Genomic DNA, 22,134 nt, shown 5'->3' on the forward strand with positions numbered 1-22,134 from the left:
CTTGATTTGTTTATCACAATCGTACGCTTTGTCAATTTTAATACTGAAATCAAAGGAAAACACAACCAAGCCTCTTTTGTGGATACAAAGAACTTGTGAAGCGTGTTAAAATCCTAAAAGACATGACGCTTTTGAAGTGTGTTGAAGTGGTCGTGGAGGTGTTGTATATACGGTTGTAAAACTCAGCAATTAAACAGAATCCCTCTTTCTTCATGGGTTTAACGCTTATCCCTGAAATTTGTCATCGATTATCGGCCGCGTTTCCCCCTTCACTGAATGACCAACACGTCTCTCTGTTTTAATAACACGATGAGATCTGTTCAAACTCCGCTTGGGCAGTAGTACTCAAACAAGCAATAGCTATTTGATACAAGTGTACATGGTCTGGAGCCCATCTGCAGTCCCCTAGCAACCGGGCGATTAGATACTTTTGGAGTATGGCAACTTCCTTAGTAACGGCCCGACATGCGGGTCTGGAGTGGCATTTGAGCACCGAATCGAGCCTTGTCAGTCAATGCGTTTATTAATTTGTTCAAATAAACACGTTATCTTAAGTCTCTGGGAGCAAAGTACTCCCCTTCAAACAGCAAATCCATTAAAGCAGCCAATGTTAGTGCTTGCCGCTCTTAGCACACACAAACATGTGGCTGCGGAGAAGCCATTTATCTCCAGAGTCAATATTTGCTGAGCGGCCTTATTCACCTGTGGTCTATCAGCGATGACTGCCCCCTATTGTATTCAAACCCCCAATGAATTTCTTGGCAACAGGGCAAATATTGACAGAGTCCACTTCAGGGTAGTTATGATAAAAATGAGCTCCTTATCATCACTGTTTATCTTTAATTAAGAATGGATTATCTTTTTGATATCTGTACTTGTCAAAAATGGTCAATAAAAACACCCCTAGTATGTGGACATTAAGTTGGAGTGTTTGCACAAGGTGCTTGAACACAGGCCAATTCATCTGTCACTGTGTACTTTGCCTGTGTTTACCACTGAAGGTATTTTATTGGATTTAAATTTGATATGGGAACTGGCGACACCTGTTGCCCTATTCAGAGCACACCATAGATACCCCTTTGTTTTTGAGAAACATTGTAAAACTCACAGTCAATGGGGGAATAGTTCACATCACTACAATGAGAATAAAATCTTGACTTTGTCGTAAGATTACGATCTGACACTGGGTTTCAGAATGGCCATTACCAAAATAATTTTTTGATGCGTTACCTTTTGGTTCATTGGTTGGTCTGCAGAGCGCCCTCAGACTATCAAACTCATAGAGTTAATTCCAGAATTATTAGGAATTTCTTTGCATAAGCTTGCTGCCTGATACCATAGCCGTGACATGTAACATTTCTATCCATTGGAGAGAACTTATTTTTAACAGTCAGTGGCAAGTCAATTTGGCTTAGAAGATGCAACTGTGGGTTAATTTCCCTAAAGTTGAATAGTACAACAAACACAGAGAGCTACCTTAGTTATTATACTTCTTCGACTTGATTCAGAATGACACATACTTCATCAAACCTGCCTTTAATATTCAATATTGTATAAAAGATTTCCCCCCCCCCTCGTTTAAGGAGGTCACTGGGTGCAAGAAATAGTGATTGTAATGAAACATAAACTTCAAAGGCCTGCACTTTTCTGTTTATCTCATACTTATATTTTATTAATTTACTCTAAGACAATCCCTTTGTTGTAAACAGTGGATAAATCAATATAATAACACCTGAGATGACAGAGCTAACTTCTGAAAAAAGTTCGTCATGATTCAAATAAGTACACAAATGAGAACCTGGTATACAACAGATGTTCCATGACCCATATGTCACTGATAATCTGGCTGTTTTGTCTGAAGTAAATCATAACACCAGCAGTGTAGAAATTTTAGCCTATTGTTTTAAGAAACATGGAAAAAGACTTTGAAGATTATTTTATAAAACAGGAGAAACTCCATACTCAGAAACAATCCCACAACAAATGAATTTCATTTCAGCTCAGTACTGTTTGCACACTGTTTAAATACTATGTTCAAACAGGCTTCAGATGTTGCATCACATTTGAAACATTTTTAGTATCTTTCGTTATTTTATTTGCATAAGCAATCCCATTAATCTGACCAAATGGCCAATCAGAAACCATTTTACTTCTGTTATCCTGTGATATTCTATTTCAGAGCGTCTCATTGGTCCTGCTATGCCCTCCCAGACTACACTGGAAGCAATCTGATCGGATAGTTACAGCTGATAACAATGTTGAGTAATCTTGGCTTCTTGCCTAATAGTACTTCCCCTATTAAAAATCCATGAATACAACTGTATATTATTAGCAACTGCCAGCACTGATAAAAAGCCTACAGAGATTAAACGGTTTGATGAACAAACAGACCTGAATCAGACATATGGACACAGTTGACAATTGACAGTTGTTTGTAAATGTGGAAATAACACAACACAGGCCATTGTTCTAGCTATCTGTCGGCATCAGCGCTGTATTTAACACCACAGCCAGAATGGGGGCTTTATAAATATCATACCATACCGTGTACATCACAGCCTTCTGTACACTGGATTTTGGGACATCATGAATTAAAACCTGCTAAACAACTGAAATGGCTTATTAAGTCAAAGGAAAAATGCAATCAGCATACCTATCTGAGACATTGATACGGTGACCTTTGACCTGGGTGGGATAAACTACATGTGATGTGTGGACATTTGTCTCTGGTTGAACTGCTACTTCAACATGCCCCCATACACCCTCCTCAAGTCAAGTGTTTATTGAGCACAGGTAACACAGGAAAGGAAGGGGGTCACTGCACCTTGGGTGTTGGTCACCGCCATCATATGTATCTTAACCCTAGCGTACCCTTGAATGTTTGGTATCTATGTATTTGGTGCAAGGGATAGGCATCGGGAGATACCCTATCACTTGTGTGGCCATGCTAAAATGCAAATATTTGGCTGTTATCAAAACTCTGTATCTGGCTATCATTTCTGCTAAGATGTGTCAAATTCCCAGCAATCTGATAAACAGGGTGTGATTGTCAATTCTCCAAGAATGAAGTAACCAATGAGGCAGAGAGAACAACATATGAATTCAAATCTTACTCTTAAAATTGATAATTGCCGCTTTGTCGCTCAAACCACTTCTGACTTCCTCCGCTTTATGAATAGAACCATTTCCTCTGAATGAAAGGATATGATTGTTCGTGTTATGAAACCTCCCAAACAGAAGGGCTGAAAGCGTGTTTGTTTAGCTATGCATGTTCCCATACATGTTTGTTTGACTTCTGCATTACCGTACACCCTATTCTGTGTCTACAGCGTGGTACCAATCTACAGCTTTGTTCATTTCGAAGAGTTCTCCAACAATCTAGATAGCGTGGGCAGGAAAAGAGAGGGGGGCATGGGGAGGAGAGAGGCAAAGACACACGGAAAGGGGAGGGGCAACAAACACAGATCAAAAGGTTGGTGAAAAACAAGATGTCTTCCTTTTCTGAAAAATATGAGAGCCTACAGTATCTTGCCTTGTGTACCAATTGCCTTGGCCTAAACTTTTATGTAAACAGATTGGGGCAGCCGTAAGGCCCTACATCAAACAGTGACTGATCAGTGTCAGCTACAGGGTTAAAGATATGTTGTTTGAAATGGACAGCAATGTTTACCTTCCATATAGCGGTAGTCACATGCTGTACTATGGGATTGATTTATGGTTATGCAAAGACAACTCATGTAATTGACTGTATGATAACTATCTTTGTTGAACATTCAAGTAAACTTTTCTGGTTGCTATGCAACGATCTTCCTCCTCCTCCTACATAGCACCACTGTTACTACCAATGCCACCATCATCATTGTTGTCATCATCATCATCATCATCATCATTATCGTCATCATCATCATCATCACAACAGAGACCAACGCTGCCATCATAATCATTATCATCATCATCATTATCATCATCAACATCATCATGGCCCTAACCATCGCCATCACCATCACCACCACAGTCACTATCATTATCATCATTCACAAATCCTTCCTCCGCTTCCTCCACATTCTCCCAAGAACAAGTCATCGTTGATGACACAGTCCCCACTTGTTAATGGGTACTTTGATTACATGTGCTAAGAGGATAGAGTCCTCTTCATTAATTGAGACATGCCCAAGTTTTGGCTAAGGACACGAAAAAATTGTAACAAAATGGCTGCCATGCAGCCATATTGGATCATATCAAGAAACAAATTGACAAACATATGTATGACATAGTTTAATGTCCTTGTACCAACTTTGAATAAAATCGGTTAAGATATGCCTTAGAGTATTATGGCCCTCGACAGGAAAAAATCGTAATAAAATGGCCGCAAGGCAGCCATATTGGATCGTATCACATAACAAATTGACATGCATATGAATGACATTAGTCAATCTCCTTGTACCAACTTTGAATAAAATCCGTTGAAACATGTCTGAGTTATTGCTCTGTACATGAAAATATCGTAATAAAATGGCTGCCTAGCGGCCATACTGGATCGTATCACATAACAAATTGACGTACATATGTAAGACATAGGTCAATGTCCTTGTACCAACTTTGAATAAAATCGGTTGAGATTTGCCTGAGTTATGCCTCTGCATATGAAAAATCGTAATAAAATGGCCACACAGCAGCCATATTGGATTGTATCACAAAACAAATTGACATGCATATCTATGACATTGGTCAATGTCCTTGTACCAACTTTGAATAAAATCGGTTAAAACATGTCTGAGTTATGGCACTGTATATGAAAAAATCGTAATAAAATGGCCGCCTGGCGGCCATATTGGATCGTATCACAAAACAAATCGACATGCATATCTATGACATTGGTCAATGTCCTTTTACCAACTTTGAATAAAATCGGTTGAAACATGTCTGAGTTATGGCTCTGTACATGAAAAAATCGTAATAAAATGGCCGCCTGGCGGCCATATTGGATCGTATCACAAAACAAAATGACGTGCATATCTATGACATTGGTCAATGTCCTTGTACCAACTTTGAATAAATAGGTTGGAACATGCTGAGTAATGGCTCTGTACATGAAAAAATCGTAATAAAATGGCCGCCTGGCGGCCATATTGGATCGTATCACAAAACAAAATGACGTGCATATCTATGACATTGGTCAATGTCCTTGTACCAACTTGGAATAAAATCGGTTGAAACATGTCTGAGTTATGGCTCTGTACATGAAAAAATCGTAATAAAATGGCCGCCTGGCGGCCATATTGGATCGTATCACAAAACAAAATGATGTGCATATCTATGACATTGGTCAATGTCATTGTACCAACTTTGAATAAATCGGTTGAAACATGTCTGAGTTATGGCTCTGTACATGAAAAAATCGTAATAAAAATGGCCGCCTGGCGACCATATTGGATCGTATCACAAACAAATCGACGTGCATCTGTATGACATATGAAGTAATCCTTGTACCAAGTTTGAATGAAATCGCTTCTTGCATCTCTGAGATATCTGCGTGAACGGACGGACGCACGCACGGACGCACACACGCACGCACGCACGCACACGCACGCACGCACGCACACACCACGCACGGACATGACCAAACCTATAAGTCCCCCCGGACGGTGTCCGTGGGGACTAAAAAGCTAGTATTACTCCATCACATTTCAACAAATTCAGTGTTTCAACATATTCTGACGGCAGTAGAGGGAGTGCAGACATAGAAATCAACCAGCCTGTTTCATCATAAGTGCATCCCCGTTCATTTTGCATTTTTTTTCCCTCTCATATCAACCTACATATCAGGATAAGTCAGACTCAGTTCAAGCAGAACCACTTAACAACGCACTTTGACTCCCCTCAAACACAATCTAGGATCTCTCCTCCCTTTACGGTGTACGTGTAGGTTTCGGTGGGAGTGCAGTGTACATTGTAAACTGACAAGAGGTCCTAGACTAATTCAAACATTACAGTTTGAAAAACAAAATTATCACCCTGCTGATAGTTTCAAGTACTGATGGCGGGACATGCACACCACTCACAATACAGGTGAAAAGTTGCACTTTGTTGACTGTTTGCCTTTCTTCAAAGTTCACTCTGTAGCAGTTTAATCTGCTCTTCACATTTCATCTGACTATCAGAGAAGGGACAAAGAAGCCGAGAGACATGAACACCGACACAAACAGCTAACTAAACTGACAATCAGGAGGGCATCGGGTATCTTCTATCAATAAAGTGAGACAAGAACGGACACTTCACCCTTTGGTTAGATCGCCACACGTGAATTAATAACCAACACTTGAATTCTCATATTTGAACACAGAGTGACCTTTCACAGGCACGTCCACCACCCGAATATATCCCATAACTCACCCTGTGCTATCAGAGCGGGAGGGAAGAAAAAAATATGACAGATGAGACAAGGGGATAAGGAACGATACAAATAGACCACTTGAGGGAGAGCTGATACTTGTAATCTGTACTCAAGGATCTGACATTTTGGATGGCGTGGACTTTGGACGGGTGAAAAATAAGGTGGCACACCTGTAATGTATTGATTATTTCAATTGTTCCCATGACTTGTTTACTTCAAGTCCTGATAAAACAGAACAGGAACAATTAACTCTGATATGGTCATGCACAGTATGTCAGATATGACTGGCAGAAGTGAAAACGTTGCCACCCTGATGACCTTAATTCTCAAGGGCGGGATTTCAACTGATGATTTCAACTGCTTGAAAACACAACACTAATAGTATTCATTTATGCAAATTTATTCATGGGTATGGCTTAAGAACCTAAATTAAACGATTATGACTCAATATTAAAAGCGGGTGTTCACAGATTGTGCACTTTGCACTTAATAAAAGCCACTTAGATTTTGCGGCACACATACAGGTTTTCTATGTTGGTTTAGTCTTTTAATCCATGTTAAATTTGAGATTCTTTATGCAAATATACATCTTCTTATTGATCTTTGTTTTCCATAACATATTTGTTGGAAAACTAGATTGTCAGATTCAAAGTGATCTGAACCTATCAGCCTCAATAAAGTTATCAATTTTCGACACTAGAACGCAGAGTGATGAATATATATTTGCAATGAGTACAGAGATTGTGAAGATGGATCATGTGAAATTAATGAAATGATGTTATTTGTTTTTTGGAAGGCCTATCTCTATAATTCATCAGTTCATCTATTATTGACATTTTCATCTCATTTGTAACAATCTATCCAGTAAGTGGATGTAATTACACTTTACAGAAATTCTTCCCCATGACTCAACGTCTGATGAGCAAAGATTCATTTCAATCATCTCAGGGCAGATCACAATGTACATCCTCTATTCTTTTCCTTGTAAGGTGGTCTGCCTCTTTCTCCACTTCCTGAATGGAACAGATTTTGTTTTTGAAGGCTCCAAGGTAAATTTATCATTGTATCAATATCAGGGACACTTTTAACCTTGCCTGAGGCAACACTGACTTTCTGCGTAACCACTTTTATTTTCTCGGAAAATCTATCTTTCTTTCACGGTCACTACTATTATCAAAGTCCATCCTTGTTAAATCAGTGTTATTTCTGCGTAAGAAAACACAAACATGTTCCTCTCCTGAAAATACACAAGCACGTCCTGTAGTTCTAACACAGACAATCAAAGAACAACTGTAAAAGTCTGAAGGTTTCATCGAGGAGAACTCTGAATTATTACACATTTCATCATCATCATCATCTGTCATCATTTCTTTCACTTCACCGATTTAAATGTTAATGCCACCACAAATCAGCCGCAAAGGACCTGTATTGTTATCATTATTACCTCAGTAACTGTAACCTTTGCATTCATTCATTTACATTACAGAAACTTTTCGCTGATATTTCAGTAATTTGAAAAATGAGTGTAATGACACTGAAGCCATGAATAAATTTACCAAAAATGTAAAAGATAAACATTACCTCCTGAAATTCATTAATACCATCATTCATTCTAATAAGGCACAGAGCAAAGCCTTGCCGTGTTCACCTTGCATAAACAGAACATCTTTGCCTCCAGATAATCACTATTATTACTGACTTATTCAAAAACTTGCAATGTTTTATGGATAGAGGCTGACATAAACAGCCATAATCTACCTGTGGTATACAAGCCAGTATGTGTATTTAATCATAAATACTGTGTTATTAAACGATTCCATGTTTAGAATTTTTTTTTTATTGGCGGCAAATCAAAATAGCATCTGACAAGCCTTCACAAATCATTCCTGAAACAAAGATTTTTATCTGCAGCGGCATTGCATCACTGACTAGTTCTTGCATGTGGCAGGGGAAAAAAAGATTACAGATAAAAAAAAATATATTGATCCTGTTTAGGTTTGCTTTGTCAACACAGACCACCCCCTTAGAGATATTGAAATAAAAAAAAACTTGTAATCTAATCAGATAATGTTATCTGGTTCTAGTTTTTGAATACCTAACTCACTTGTATACTTATGACATTGTAGATAAGCTGCTTGTTATCTTATCTGGGTGTCATGCATGTGATGTTTAGGTAAGAATAACTGCCAATCCATCTCTTGGAAATTGTTTTTAATGGCAAGCACAGCCTGCTAAATGACTGATACATATCCAGTGTGGGGAGTCAAAGGCCAGTTGGATCTGTATCATGAGTATATGCAACAGTCACAATGTCTGTACACTGATCTTTAATTCTGTCAGCTGTTATTTTTTCATGTATTTTTAATCATTTTTGTTTCTGTTTGTAAAATATAGCATTTTCGTCCACTCCAACAGTCGTGTCACAGTGCAAACCACTCGGCTTGTCACCACAGCCTGCCTGTATGTGGTTTCTTCTGTTATTTTGCCAACTGAATTCAAATTCAGACCCAAATTCATTTGTCCACGCTGTACACTGCATATCGCACACAATGTATTGTGGTTGCAAGGCTGGTGCTTTGTACTTGAACATACTTTAAAACGATAGTCCTCAATCCCTGGGTTCTCACATTGGCAGTTGTCGACATTGACAGCTAATGTGATTTTGATCATTTCCTGTCCTTGGAAAGTGCTGTACAGTTACTCAGTTTGTTCAGAGATAAAGCTGATAAAATACATGCCCCTTTGAAGGGACGTATCCCTCATGACACTGCATGGTCAGACTTTCAAGATGTCACGTCACTGTAAATACAGCAGCAGTAAAACTAGATTTTCTAAGTGGTGAGACAGCTCCAATATCACAATGATTTGGCCAACATCACCATGAATACACTGGGAATGTCTATGCAGTGTTGCAGCTGTTCCTAGCCAGTTGAAAAAAAAACATTTCTGTGCATGTAATAATGCTTTTGTCATTAATTGAGTAAGAAAAAGTGATCAACTGTGTATGCATTAAACTTATGTCAGTACTCTGACACAGACAAATGCACCAAAAATGAATTCCTTTAGGTCTGTGTTTACAGTGTACAAAGTATATTAGCCACTGTAATTGAGAAGGAAGAAAATGACTCGACAGCATCAGAGAAAGATTTTTAAACATCGTCTTTTATTCACATTCTGTACAAGAGATTCTACCAGTTTTCCTGTAGAGCTTGCTATTACTTGATCATCAAGAGTGGTTGGTGAAGGGTCCTAAATGTTAAATTCTATCAAACAAGTATTAAAAAATACCCTGGCTGTATTTTTTCCCACCAAAATTTCAGTGCAACATTTTACCCGTTTTTATGAACTTTTCTGTAATTTTTGTGATAATTTTGGACCAAATGAACTCAACATTTAACTAGCCGCAGTTTTTTATCAAAATTTTGGCAAAAATGTAACAAAAATTGACTTAGATATATTTTATGAGGGTGACAAAAATTGACTTTGGTGCTCAAAGGGTTAATGGGCTAACAAGTAGCATTACCAACTTCAATGCATCTGCACTGATAGAGATGAACAGATAGTTGGCAGAATGCACCTACCTCAGGGACAGACATTTGGACTATCAAGTTTTAACAAATGAGTAAGTCACCCACAGTGCAGTAGCAGTGTGACTTTTTTAAGCAATGCCAGAAACACTTGCGTGATACAAATGATTTCTGCGATTCTTCAATTATTTAGAAGCATTGCTTAATCAGGCCCACTGGATATTGGTTTCTCTGAGGTTTTTGGCTTTCAGATTGTTCAATTATGGATGGTGATTTTGTAATTCTTTTCACTCGGCTGGAAAACAATTCCATATTTCATGAGCGCTTGGTGACATTTGCATTTTATATCAATCAACATAAATACATCTCAAATTCACAGGAAAACCTCAAGGCTGGAGCTGTATAAATTCCCTGCATGTTCTTCTTAAATCGAGTTTGGAAAATTTTCATTAAGGAAAATAAGTTTAACTTTCACAGTTCATTTAATTTTAAGTTGGCAAAACCTGAGGTTTTCTGGACATGTAAAAATCAGACACATAATTATTTTGTGAAATGTTCAAAATAATACAATAGAGTGATCCGTACCTTGTGCAGGTTGGCAAACTTTCTTTTTTAATAAGTTATGTGATAACTAAATCAGTACCCTTGTGCAGTTTACTGTGTCTAGCCACTGTTGGAAAACCTAATTGTCTTGATAAATGGGATTTTGAAACTAGAAATTCTTCAATGACACTTGTCCAGTAGCCTGACATGACTTATAAAAACAGGTGTGTCAAGGCTACTTGAGGTGGAAATTACACTTATTCAAATAAACAGCCTAGAATTCAAGGGGGCCCTACTCTCTCCACTGGATAATTGCCTTTTTTTTCAATAACCAACTGGTGAGCTAAGCATCTCAAAAGAAATGATAACCATACAATGGTCTGGAAATGAAAAAACAAACTGCCAATAGAATATAGTTTTCCTGTGTACACAAAACTCAGGGATGAAACTAAGCCAGCATGATCCTACAGGAATCCAAACATGGCTAAACTCGACAATACCAGTTGGACACTGGTATTGCTTAAGTACCATGTACGTGCAAACACCTGTACATTTCTCCGTTGTCCATTTCAATGTTTGATTTCCTTTACGGGGTTATATATTACATGATTACGGGAGCCCTACTGACTCAATCTCCAGAGCGGCCCCGATGCTTGTGTACGGTAATCGCCGATCTACATCAACTGTGCCTGACAAGCTGACACTTCAGCAGGGTGAGAATTATTGCTGTACTTTGAGTGGGCTCTATTCACTTTAAACTCTGACTTACAAACGAGAGCCATTGGTGACATGTTTGCCCAGCTCCTCACAGCGGCTTTAACTCCGGCTTATTCCGCCAAAAGGCAAATGCAATTCTAAGCAGATGATATCTGGGAAAACCAGTATGTGTCAAATAAACGCAAACACTGCAGACTCTTGACATGAGAAAATCCGGACACCTACCTGACATCAACACTCATATATTACAGTTGGTAACAGGCATTTTATCTCGCAAAATACAACTATAAACAGGATTCAATGCAAGAGAATTCTCATAACACAAGTCTGTTCAACTACAACAAACATTTTCAAAATTATATTAATTTGGAATCGAACACTCACAACACGACAGAATAGAAAATTGAGATTATGAGGAAAAAACAGCTCTGCTAGATACATTTGATAATTTTAATCTGCTTCTCAAACATCCATGCATGAATTATGTCATGGAGCATATTTGCATTTATCAGTTGACGCGTAAATTTTTATCGATTTTACAACTTTGATATATAAGAAGTTTTTACAGGTCAAGCCATGCTGTATATCAATGAGACAAAGGCGGCATTTTTGACCGGTAAGCTCTCAAAGGCTTGTGCAATAATTAGTCAATAAATTTGCCTCGCTGTTGTCACTGCATTCCAACCTCGTGACTTGAAAGTTTCAGTCGTAAAGGCAAATTACAACACAGTGTTTGCATGTGTAAACAATGACACTATGGCAAATTTCTTTCTTCATCAGTAATCCAAACACTTACAATAAAATTGTTTGTAATACTGAAATTACCAAGGGTAATTAAATATGAGCAGCGTTCACAAGACATTCAACTATGCCGCACAGCTGAGTGTGAAGTGAGCCAATTGTGGCGACAAAAATGCTGTAGAATTTTATACCTTGAGGGTTGTCCATGTCACCACCATGGTTTGGCCCAAACCCACTGCCATCAATGATGATTGCGTATCTGTGTGCAAAGCTTCAGGCTGAAGAAAAACTGAAACATACCTATCTTACAATATTGAGAATTAGACCCCAGATGTTGTCCTGCATATTATTTTGCTATATCAGCAGTTAAAATTGGTTACAAGGGGGATGATTACAACAAATCATCAAGAGATATCCCTCTACATATTCTTTTATGTGACATCTACGCTTTGACATCGAACTGATTTTACACCATATACTTATGAACCAAAGTGGCCATATTTTGGTTTTTTTTAAAACATCTTTTAGTCTCTGCAATCAAGTCAATATCCTGCCATAGTTTATACATCACAGCAGGATGCTATAATGCAGACATGTGCGCTGAACATAATATTCATCAAAATGTTTTTTTTTCTGAATTGTCGGGTCCCTCTTCTCATTGGATGCACTATTTGTCTTAATTGAATACACAGCAGGGGAAAAGCATGGCTATTATGGAAGAAAGGCCAGCTTCATTAGCATTGGAATTACTGCAGAAGGAATGTACAGGCAACTAAAATAACACGTTTGTTTTGAAATTATTGAGGCTATAAATCTAGTATTCGGATATAATTTTCTGTTCGCTTTTTTTAATGTCAGTGGTTATTTTGGCGCATGACTCCATTACCGATAAATATGCCAAGTTATATTTGACCTCAAGTCGGTGATCAAAGTAGATGAAGTGCTGGATTAGCTTGAGACAAAGAGTACTGGGACTGCTTGGCGTTGATAGCCATGATAAAGCCATTAATATTACCAAAGCCACCGTTCTGGACTTTGCCTGTTGAAAATGCTTTATTGGGTTGGGTTGGCTATCAATGCCTCGGTTGCCATAATTCACCACTCCACTCCAACGCTGTTTCTCACTTTGTGGTGACTGCCCTCATTGTTAAAGTGTGATCAAGTGCACATCGTTGGCCGGCAACGCCCCCACCCGACTCTACGCACTCCAAAACATGGGCCAACATGCATGGCAGTTTTATCAAAGGATCCGCAGTGTAGCGTATGGTGTAATTTTTATGCCGAGGCTTTGGAAGTCATCTTTGGCTGTATTTGGACCAAGGCCACAACTCAGCTTAGGTCATCATTCTTCCAATTTTCACATCTCCTCCACCCCAAAAATATTACACATCCTCAATTTCATCATACTGGCAAATGCATACCAGTTTGTGAGGACGACCTCTTTCATTGGCTGCACACATAAACACGCCCCCTGAAAAACTACAACCTTGGGTTTTATCTCCTTCTTCTATAATTTCAGTCAATTTAAATTATCTCATTTTATATTGGGGTTGTCAGACTGTTACATTCGTTTTATGGTCCACAAATTTGATTGCCAGGAAATTTATTACTTTACACTTTCACAGTACCGCCAAATCTCCCCTCTAGGACAGCAAAGCAAACTCGCTTCCTTTAATGATATTTATCGGTTGATTTCTGAATCAAATTATCAAACGGCACAAAAGTGAACTTTTTTGTGCTGATGCAATAATCATTTTAAGATTCTAAAGCAAACATGTGTTTCAATACACGCTTTGTTTGCTTTTTTTTTTCTTTCCTAGGCTTTCAGGAATGAACAAAAAATGCTGCTGGGAAGACAAGCCATGAAAGGTCGCAGTAACATGTATAAATCACTATGTTGCATGCATTATTTACTCAGTAAATTAAACAAGAGAAAAAAAATTGACATTTATCCAGATTGAGACAATAAATAGAACGGCATAATTATTTGAATACTTTGCCGCTATTTTATTCATGGCGACATCAAACTTATATTGCTGCCAGTCTTGATAAATTCACCTCGGTTTTATCAATCTTTTCAGTGCTATGGTAAGGCAGTGGGGTGACAAAATGCTGAACACAATCGTTTTTTTTTTTTCCTTTCTTGGTTACGGATATTAAAAGTACTAAAGGCACATAATTTGAGCATGAAATGTTTCATTTCCTGATTCCACATAGGTTGTAATTTAAAAAGTTCATTCCCATGAACACAAATTCCAAGGAAGTACACCTCTCAATCACTGATGCATCAATTCTGACACTGCATTTAATGATGTCATTTTTAAATGTCAACAACAGTTTTCCCCGACACGGAACAGCTACCTTGTGAGATTCCTGGACTCCAGACATTCGACACAAATCATGGCCTGTTTTGAGCTGGGCCAAACTTTATTACCCATCAGACTGCACGGGGAGATATGAAGTCTCGTGAAATACATAATTCACACTTTATTACTGACATATGCAGGCGACCGAGAAAACATTACGGGGCCAATATCAACAAATCAATTTCAGTCTACGTTTCATAAATTTCAACAGATAATTTACTACAACGGCATATTTTTGAAGTGTTAATATCATTTGTTACACTGGGATGTGTCTGTCCTCCCATATCCCTAGACCTTTCGAATTTTTCTGACTCGTGAAAAAAGGCAAAAAATTAATTATTTATGGTGTTGATGACTCAGGGACGTTACAGTCAGTTATCCATACCTAACACAATAAAACTGAATAAATCAACCCATATTAATTGGCAATGTGACAGCCTCATTTCAACTCTCCGTGCCCACACACATCATTCCCCAAGATTCCAATATTCTTCAGGAAATAAATTATCCCGGAATTATGAGTTAGCCAAATAATCAAGATCTTTGTAGCTTTTCTTCTGTCAATTTGATTTATAGAGTTGACATGCAATACGTAATGCATGGTAAAATACAAAACACATTTTTATATGTGTATTGGTTTCAAAGTCAAACACAATCATTTCTGATCATGCCATGCTATCTCAAATCAGAGTTGAGGGATTTGTTGGTAGTATTTCTCAACCACATTCACGACCTGATTTGACCTCCGTCGGTACAACCTGATACTCTCTAAATTCCTGTCTGTAATCAACAAACTTTGATGAATTCAAATTATGGTGAAATGGATCACGCTGTGAGCATGTGTATGCACCGTACACTTAGCCTGATGGTGTAAAGTTAACGACACCGGTTTCTCAATTACGTGGTACCGGTACTTCCGCCGAGCACTGGTGTGAAAAACCGCCCCACTGAAGACAGATCTCCTTGCATCTTGGCACAAACATCACACAGAAATGAAACCCGATTAAACATTAAACGTGAAACCTAATAAAATAGAAAGCTAAACACTCGTGAAACACACTTGAGTTTTGATCTGTCGTCCATAAAAAATATACTTCCTCCCATTGAAGACCTGAATTAACATGAAGTAGCAAGCCAATACAGAATGTTCCAACATGGACACCACTACCCTAGCAGCATGGTAGAGCATTTTGATTTAACCCTTTCACCACCATGGTTTGTCCCAAATCCATTGTTTTCTATGGTAAAGTTGGACCTGTATACAGGGAACTGGGGGTGAAAGGGTTAAAAACTGTCTGAAAAACGCCCTCATTCATAGCTACTTAGCAGTATGCTGCTTTTTAAAAATTGATTCAGCATCCAAATGTATCACAGACCACAAACACTGCTCCTTGCACGAATTATACATTTTGAAACTAGTACTGCTGAAAAATAAAATCACTGATTTAGAAGTTAATTATACATTTATGGCAAAACATGAAAATGAGTTAAGAACTGAGAAAAACACTTCATATTAAATTCACCTTAAACGTCACACCAATTTCTAGTCCAACAAAAGGATCACAACAGAAAACATAATATATACACGACTGACTGCCAGTGGATTTTATTACCCACTCATAACAAGTCTAAGAGCTGAATCTGTTGACCTGCCACGGCCTATCAAATGAAATTTACAAGGTCTATTTCATCCTCCATAAACTCTCTAGAAATTGCCACTGTAATCGCATACTGGCCATAAAAACCCAGGCCTGATGCAACCATCTCAAATAAAGCAAGGATAGAAACTGACTGCCTCAGCACAGACTGCCTCAGCCACAGCACAGCTGTACCGTGTCCTATTAGAAACACACAGGCCATAAAAACAGGCAAATTGTCCAATATAACTAAACACCGTAGGCTAGAGTTATTTCCCAGGAGAGTTTACGGCACATTTAAGCATGATTTGATACGGCCTTCCATTCGCCAGCGTTCATAACAGAAGTATTTTCAGGGCATCCAGCCTGCAAATTTCTGTAATCAAACTCAGTCATATGTGTACTTTGAAATCCTCTGAGGGAAGCCATTTGGATGATTAGCTTGGCTGCAGTGCGTTTTATAGTGGTCAACTTTCACTTTACTGCCTGGGTTTTATGGTCTGTAAAGTCTGGCAAGACCATAACAAAACATACAAAGGAAATGATGAGGGATAGTTTACATTAGGTCAAAAATGCTAACGAGTTTCATATGCAGACACAGCAATCACTACCAGAGAGCAAATTTGCGGTCCTTGTAAACTGCGCCCTCTGGAGATCATGCCATATTGTCATTTGCATAACCATAACAGACCTGAAGGCAACCAGACAGGAGTATGGGTGACTGCCCTCACAGGCATTGCCTACCCCTACTTTTGTTTCTTCTGAGTTTCTCTTCAGCATTTCCCGTTCCTTGTTTAAAGTTACGACAGAAATATACCTGCTAAAAAGAGAGATGATGATCTTCACGGGGCAAAAAGTGTGAAAGTGAAATGGGGGTAGGACAGTGATCATCCGTACATACCATTTTCATCTGGGCTTTTGCAAGGTCTGCCAAAGTTGCGGTCTCCTGAACAGTGGGTTCTCCGTCTGAAATACCATGCGACTGACCCAGGAAGAGATTCTTCTCCTGGTCATAAAACAGGTTGACAGACTTCAGATTGGCGAGATGATGACCAAACTGACGCAGACAGCAGATGCGGACAAGAGCCTGGTGATGGTAGAAAGTGAAACATTTGTTAAAATGTTCTTACATGAGTGTCACACAAGCTTCACATTTAATCCTTACATCAACACCCTTGATAATTAACTTTTATCTGACCTTCAATTCAAATTTCTTATGAACAGAAACCACATTGCACCAATGTGTCACAATAAGGCTTTATACATTGTGGGATCCTGTAATACACTTACACTCCTACATATTGGAGAACAAGATCAAAGTGCCAGGTATTTTTTACATTTCAGAGGGTTAGATGCGTCAGTTTCTATTCAACTGTTGAAAAATAAATTACAAAGATGAGAACATCCCTGTATAAACTAAAATCGGCCATGTTTACACAAATACAGTATGTAAGACATCTGACCATCAAACAATCCTTTGTCCACTCTCACACACAAAAAGCCATGCCAGGTCTTTCTGCAGGCAACATTATTGGTATACTCATATTCCTAAACAGTTGCAATGGATTCAAGTGAATCTAACTTTGCTTGCCAGAGTCTGTGGAACAGCGTAGTCTCAAAGCCACCTGAAAAATCAATTTTAACTTACACCACTAACACATATACCAATTAGAGAGCTGCTCTTTCATAATAATTTTTTTCCAAATTTCAACCAAATGCAACTTTTGACCACACAGCCAACTGACAACATTCTTAACCTGTTTCCTTGATCCAACTTTAGAAATTAGGAGTGATTTGCTGCCAATGCTGTAGATAAAATCCACTGCACATTGAGCTAAAACACAAAAATTTCACCCTGTACTTTTCAAAACTACCTGTCCAAAGCATCGGACAGGCCGAAAAGTATTATGCCAAGCCCTGGGAAACAGAAACAATCTATACTGACCTCATCAGCCTGTGTCAGGATGACATGTTCACCGTAGCTGGCCTGCCAGTGTTTCTGAGACTCTTTCAATAGTGGTAGCTTGAACACAGCATGATCCTCAGTCAGGGCGATGGTCTGCTGCCAGTCATTGTACTGGATGGCACTGTTGATGATGCAAAGAGCCGCTGTAGACTGGCACAGTTCTGGGTGAGTGTCAAAAAAGAAACGAAGAAAGAGGGCGGTATAATGGTGTGAGATATATATCAATTTATTGTCAAAATGATACAAATTCATACTCAAATTCAATTCAGGAAATAAATTCACTGGCCATTCAAGAGTCCAAATAACTTGCACAGCAGTGATAGCACATAACCATATATAGGCCATACCAAAAATGACCAAATTAAGGGGTCATATGCCAAGGACCACCCATATCTTTCCTTGAACCAGCAGATTTGCCATTTTGTTCCTCCTACAAATCAGTATAAACTACAGCAACTTAACATATGAAGGACAGAGTAAATTGTGGAACAATGAGATTTACTTTGATACCGGTATCGGTTTCTGTTGACAACCATCAGCATGGACCTGCTCACACTAGCAGGTTTTGATGATAAGCCCTGGGTTGTGGAAACAAGATGAGTTTTGGAAATTCATTTTTGTACTATTAAAGCATTAGAACTGGGAAAGTAATATCTCAAGTCACAGCCATTGACCCTTTGAATGCCTATCATTTTGGTGGCAAAGCAAGAAACAATTCAGTGCTCATGCGAGTTATTCACAGTGACTTGCTTTTCAAAGAATATTACACATACATACAAATGAGGCATATTCTCATTTACAAAATCTTGAAGAAAAACGTGTATGATTTTTTTCAATATCAAATGAACCTCAGACCTTTCAAACTGAAGGATAAGCACAGAAAGTGAAACAGAAATGGAAATGTGTCCGCTCTCTGTTAGAATCCCTAAAAACATTATTTCATAAGTTATTATCCAACACAGTGATTCACGTTTGCACCATTGGTTCATCATTGATAAACCAAGAACCTTTGGTAATTAAAATGCTGACAGACAGTCATCATGAGAGGGATTTCTCTGATATATGATCCTGAAAGACAAAAGGGTAAAATTAGTGCTAGCCAAAAGACACAAATGGCACTTACCTTCATTGTTGATCTGCGTCTCCTTCGGAAGTTGATTCAGAAACACTGAAAGTCGGGACCACAGTGACTGGGAACTCTGATAGAGCGGGGTGCAAAAAACACACAGTGTTTTAGTTGAACATCCTGCTTGTTATAATACAACTATGATCCTAGGATTCTTCCAGGCATACAGACACAGTTACACTGTCAACTTGCCTATTTATCCGACATGGTTTCTTATTCACAACATGTGTAGATTCACAACTACCGGTATAGGGTAGAATTTGCCTTTGAGATAGATATTTGGACTCATAAAATTTTTATTTTACAATTCTTTTCTGGTCTACTGCTTGTGAAGGGCTCATTTGGAAACTCTTGCAGTGCGCCAACTATACACAGTCTTACTGTTGTGAAACTTAAAGCATTAATTTTTCCTGAGACAGTTATTAAACACAGAGATAGCAACCATTTTGAATTTCACCTTTCAGTAAATATCTGATAATTTGTTTCTCTGGTACCAAAATTTGCATGGTGACCCAGGATTTTTATTATGCCTTCTTAGGAGAATGGTTGAAAGTGTCCTTGAGAAAAATTTGAGCAGAAGTTTAAGTCTTTCAGTTTTGATGCACATATAACTTTAACTTGAAACATAGACCCCAAAGAAACATTCTCTACACTCTATGTTTAAAGCTATAGTTCCTGTAACTTGTGACAAAGTTTTCTGTATGTTTGTTCAATGTATGATCAACGGTTTTTATCCTACTCCTTCTAGCAAAGTTAAATACCCAGTATCTGCCTTGCCAACAGAAACCACATGAGCAACATGCATTGATATTGTTTACATCTTAATTCAGGGTTTGGGTAGGAAATCAACTTTCCATCATGACAGTGTCCACAAGTCAGAGTTACAATGGCTTCCTTCATCCTCAAATTTTGGATCAAGATGTTTTAAAGTAATTATCACCTCTGGTGAGAGGAACCCTTGTGTAGCAAATGTGTCAACCAAACTCAGAAAACACAACTACATGCAGATCCAGTATTTGCTAAAGGAAAAACTAAACAAAAGTAGGTTCATTTTCTCCTACCGAGTACATCAGTTTCTTACCAGAAGCAACATTTACAAGGTACCACATCTTCATTTGGAACATAATATGGCTGTCTTCTCTGGACTTGAAATACGTATTTGTTGCAGAAATATTCAATTTTTTTAAAATTAAAATCTTCAATTGTCTGCCCATGAAAGAACAGAAAGGTGACAGCCTTACCTGTGCACATGTTTCAATGATGTATGGATTAGCCATCAACCAGTCAGCAAAGACTTTCACAGACAACATGAGTCCTTGTTCTTGAAGCACTGTGATCAATCTATTCAGGCCACCTTTCTTGTTCTCCACTTGGTCACCAGCGCCCTCTGGTGTTTCAGTTTCTGTTTCTGTTCCCGAAATTGTGATCAAGAAAAAATGTTTAAAAATCAGGGTATGAGAAAACTGAATTTCTCCTTAAATATTACTCTTTCAATTTAAGATAAAATATACCTGGGTAAAGTTCAGCTATTCCTGCATAATATTTTCTCTGTAATTCAATTTCACACCCTAGGTATTACTGTTCATTTTTGTCATCATTTTGTGAGTTGTAGCTGTGTATCCAAAAAGGTGTCAGTGCCACTGTTTTGTTTTCTAATGATTGTTACTAGTAATTCACATTGAATAACTTGTTCATGTACATGTATGTTTAGCTACAATATGAATCTATCATGCTCAGATTATCAAAGTCAGTTCTACTTTTGTTTAATCTCAGGCACAGGATGCAATGTCTGACGCTGTAACATGTGTCAATTGACATAACATTTTCTCTGTTCAGCACTATGGAACATTACCTCGCATTTGATTTTGGTACTCTATAAATTTTTTTGTATTGAATCGTGGAATAGGTTCTTTAATGTCCAGTGTCAAATGAAAGGTGGACTAACAATAACAATAATGACACATAACAATTTATTGAGAACACTGTTGAACTCAGTAGAAAAGATTCAAGCAAATACTCCTCACGTTTCATTGAGTAACAATCAAAATAAAATCTTGCTTTCATTTTCATAACAGCAGGAAACCTTAGAATCCTGTTTATACATCCAGCTTTTGCATGCTAATTATGAGGCAAATGATAATTATCACATACAACAACAAACAAGGATCAATTTCACCGTCTTTCACAAACTGACTGACTGATTGATCAATTCACAGTTCTGGCGGATAGAATGGCAACATGTTATTCTTGTAATTGAAATGAACTACCTGTAAGTTTATTTGGAGTTATTGGGCATGAGAGAATCACAGCGATAGTATGACTATCTTTTTCCATTTCCAGACAATAGACAACTGCAAGTATTACTACCAGTTGAAGCACTTACCCATTTTTTCATCTTCTGGCTGTTCTGTATCATCGGTGATAACACTGACATTTTTATCTTCCGTGCTGTTGCCACAGCTTTTGCTTCCATTTCCGTTTCTGCTTCCCTCACTCTGTGCCTCTGCCTGGGCCCTGTCCATGGCGTACGCCTCAAAAGTGGGAGCCAGTCTGATGTTCCTTCTGAGGAAGCTGGAACTTGGATTGTGGGCAAACAGCTGATTTGACATGTCCTTGAGGTGATTAGTGAGGGACACGTTGTTCCCACTCTTCAGCTCAGACTTGCCATGGTTCATCTCCGAGGGCGAGTTTGACGCCGGCCGACCAAGGACTCCTGCATCGGTACCATCACCGGCGGCGAATCCGGATGCCAACTCCTGACTTTCCATCAGGGAATCGTCTTCGCTGTCGGAATCTGACGCAAGAATGCCATCCTCTGAAATATCGCTGTCGGAATCGCTGAAATCTGACGGACTGCTCGCAGAGTCCTCCCCCTCGCTGAGATCATCATCGCTATGGTTACCCCTCCTCCTCCTCCTCAGCTTATGAATAGCCCTCTGCTTTGACTTCTTTTCCTTGTTCTTTGCCCTGTTGTCTCCGTACAAAGCATCTTGACTCTGGCCTGGCGTTATCGTACCTGTACTTTGCGGGGTCAGCTGGTCGTCCTCTTCACGGCCACTTTCCTTGTCACTATTAATTTCATCTACATGGCCTGAAATGGAAGCACAAGTCTTTCAC

At 38.6% G+C, this 22,134-nt stretch overlaps 1 protein-coding gene across 1 annotated transcript in view; it reads right to left on the reverse strand.

The window, feature by feature from the left end:
• LOC139121492 (nonsense-mediated mRNA decay factor SMG5-like) overlaps nt 1-22,134 on the reverse strand; it is a 95,575-nt gene that overhangs the window by 60,555 nt on the left and 12,886 nt on the right. The window contains exons 10-14 of the mRNA XM_070686395.1: nt 21,401-22,108; nt 20,259-20,425; nt 19,015-19,090; nt 17,871-18,052; nt 16,827-17,012 (exon numbers count right to left, since the gene is read on the reverse strand). Coding sequence (XP_070542496.1) covers nt 16,827-17,012; nt 17,871-18,052; nt 19,015-19,090; nt 20,259-20,425; nt 21,401-22,108 — 1,319 coding nt within the window. The remainder of the gene's footprint in view (nt 1-16,826; nt 17,013-17,870; nt 18,053-19,014; nt 19,091-20,258; nt 20,426-21,400; nt 22,109-22,134) is intronic.

This window comes from Ptychodera flava, chromosome 21 (assembly GCF_041260155.1).
Source record: "Ptychodera flava strain L36383 chromosome 21, AS_Pfla_20210202, whole genome shotgun sequence".
Lineage (NCBI taxonomy): Eukaryota > Metazoa > Hemichordata > Enteropneusta > Ptychoderidae > Ptychodera > Ptychodera flava.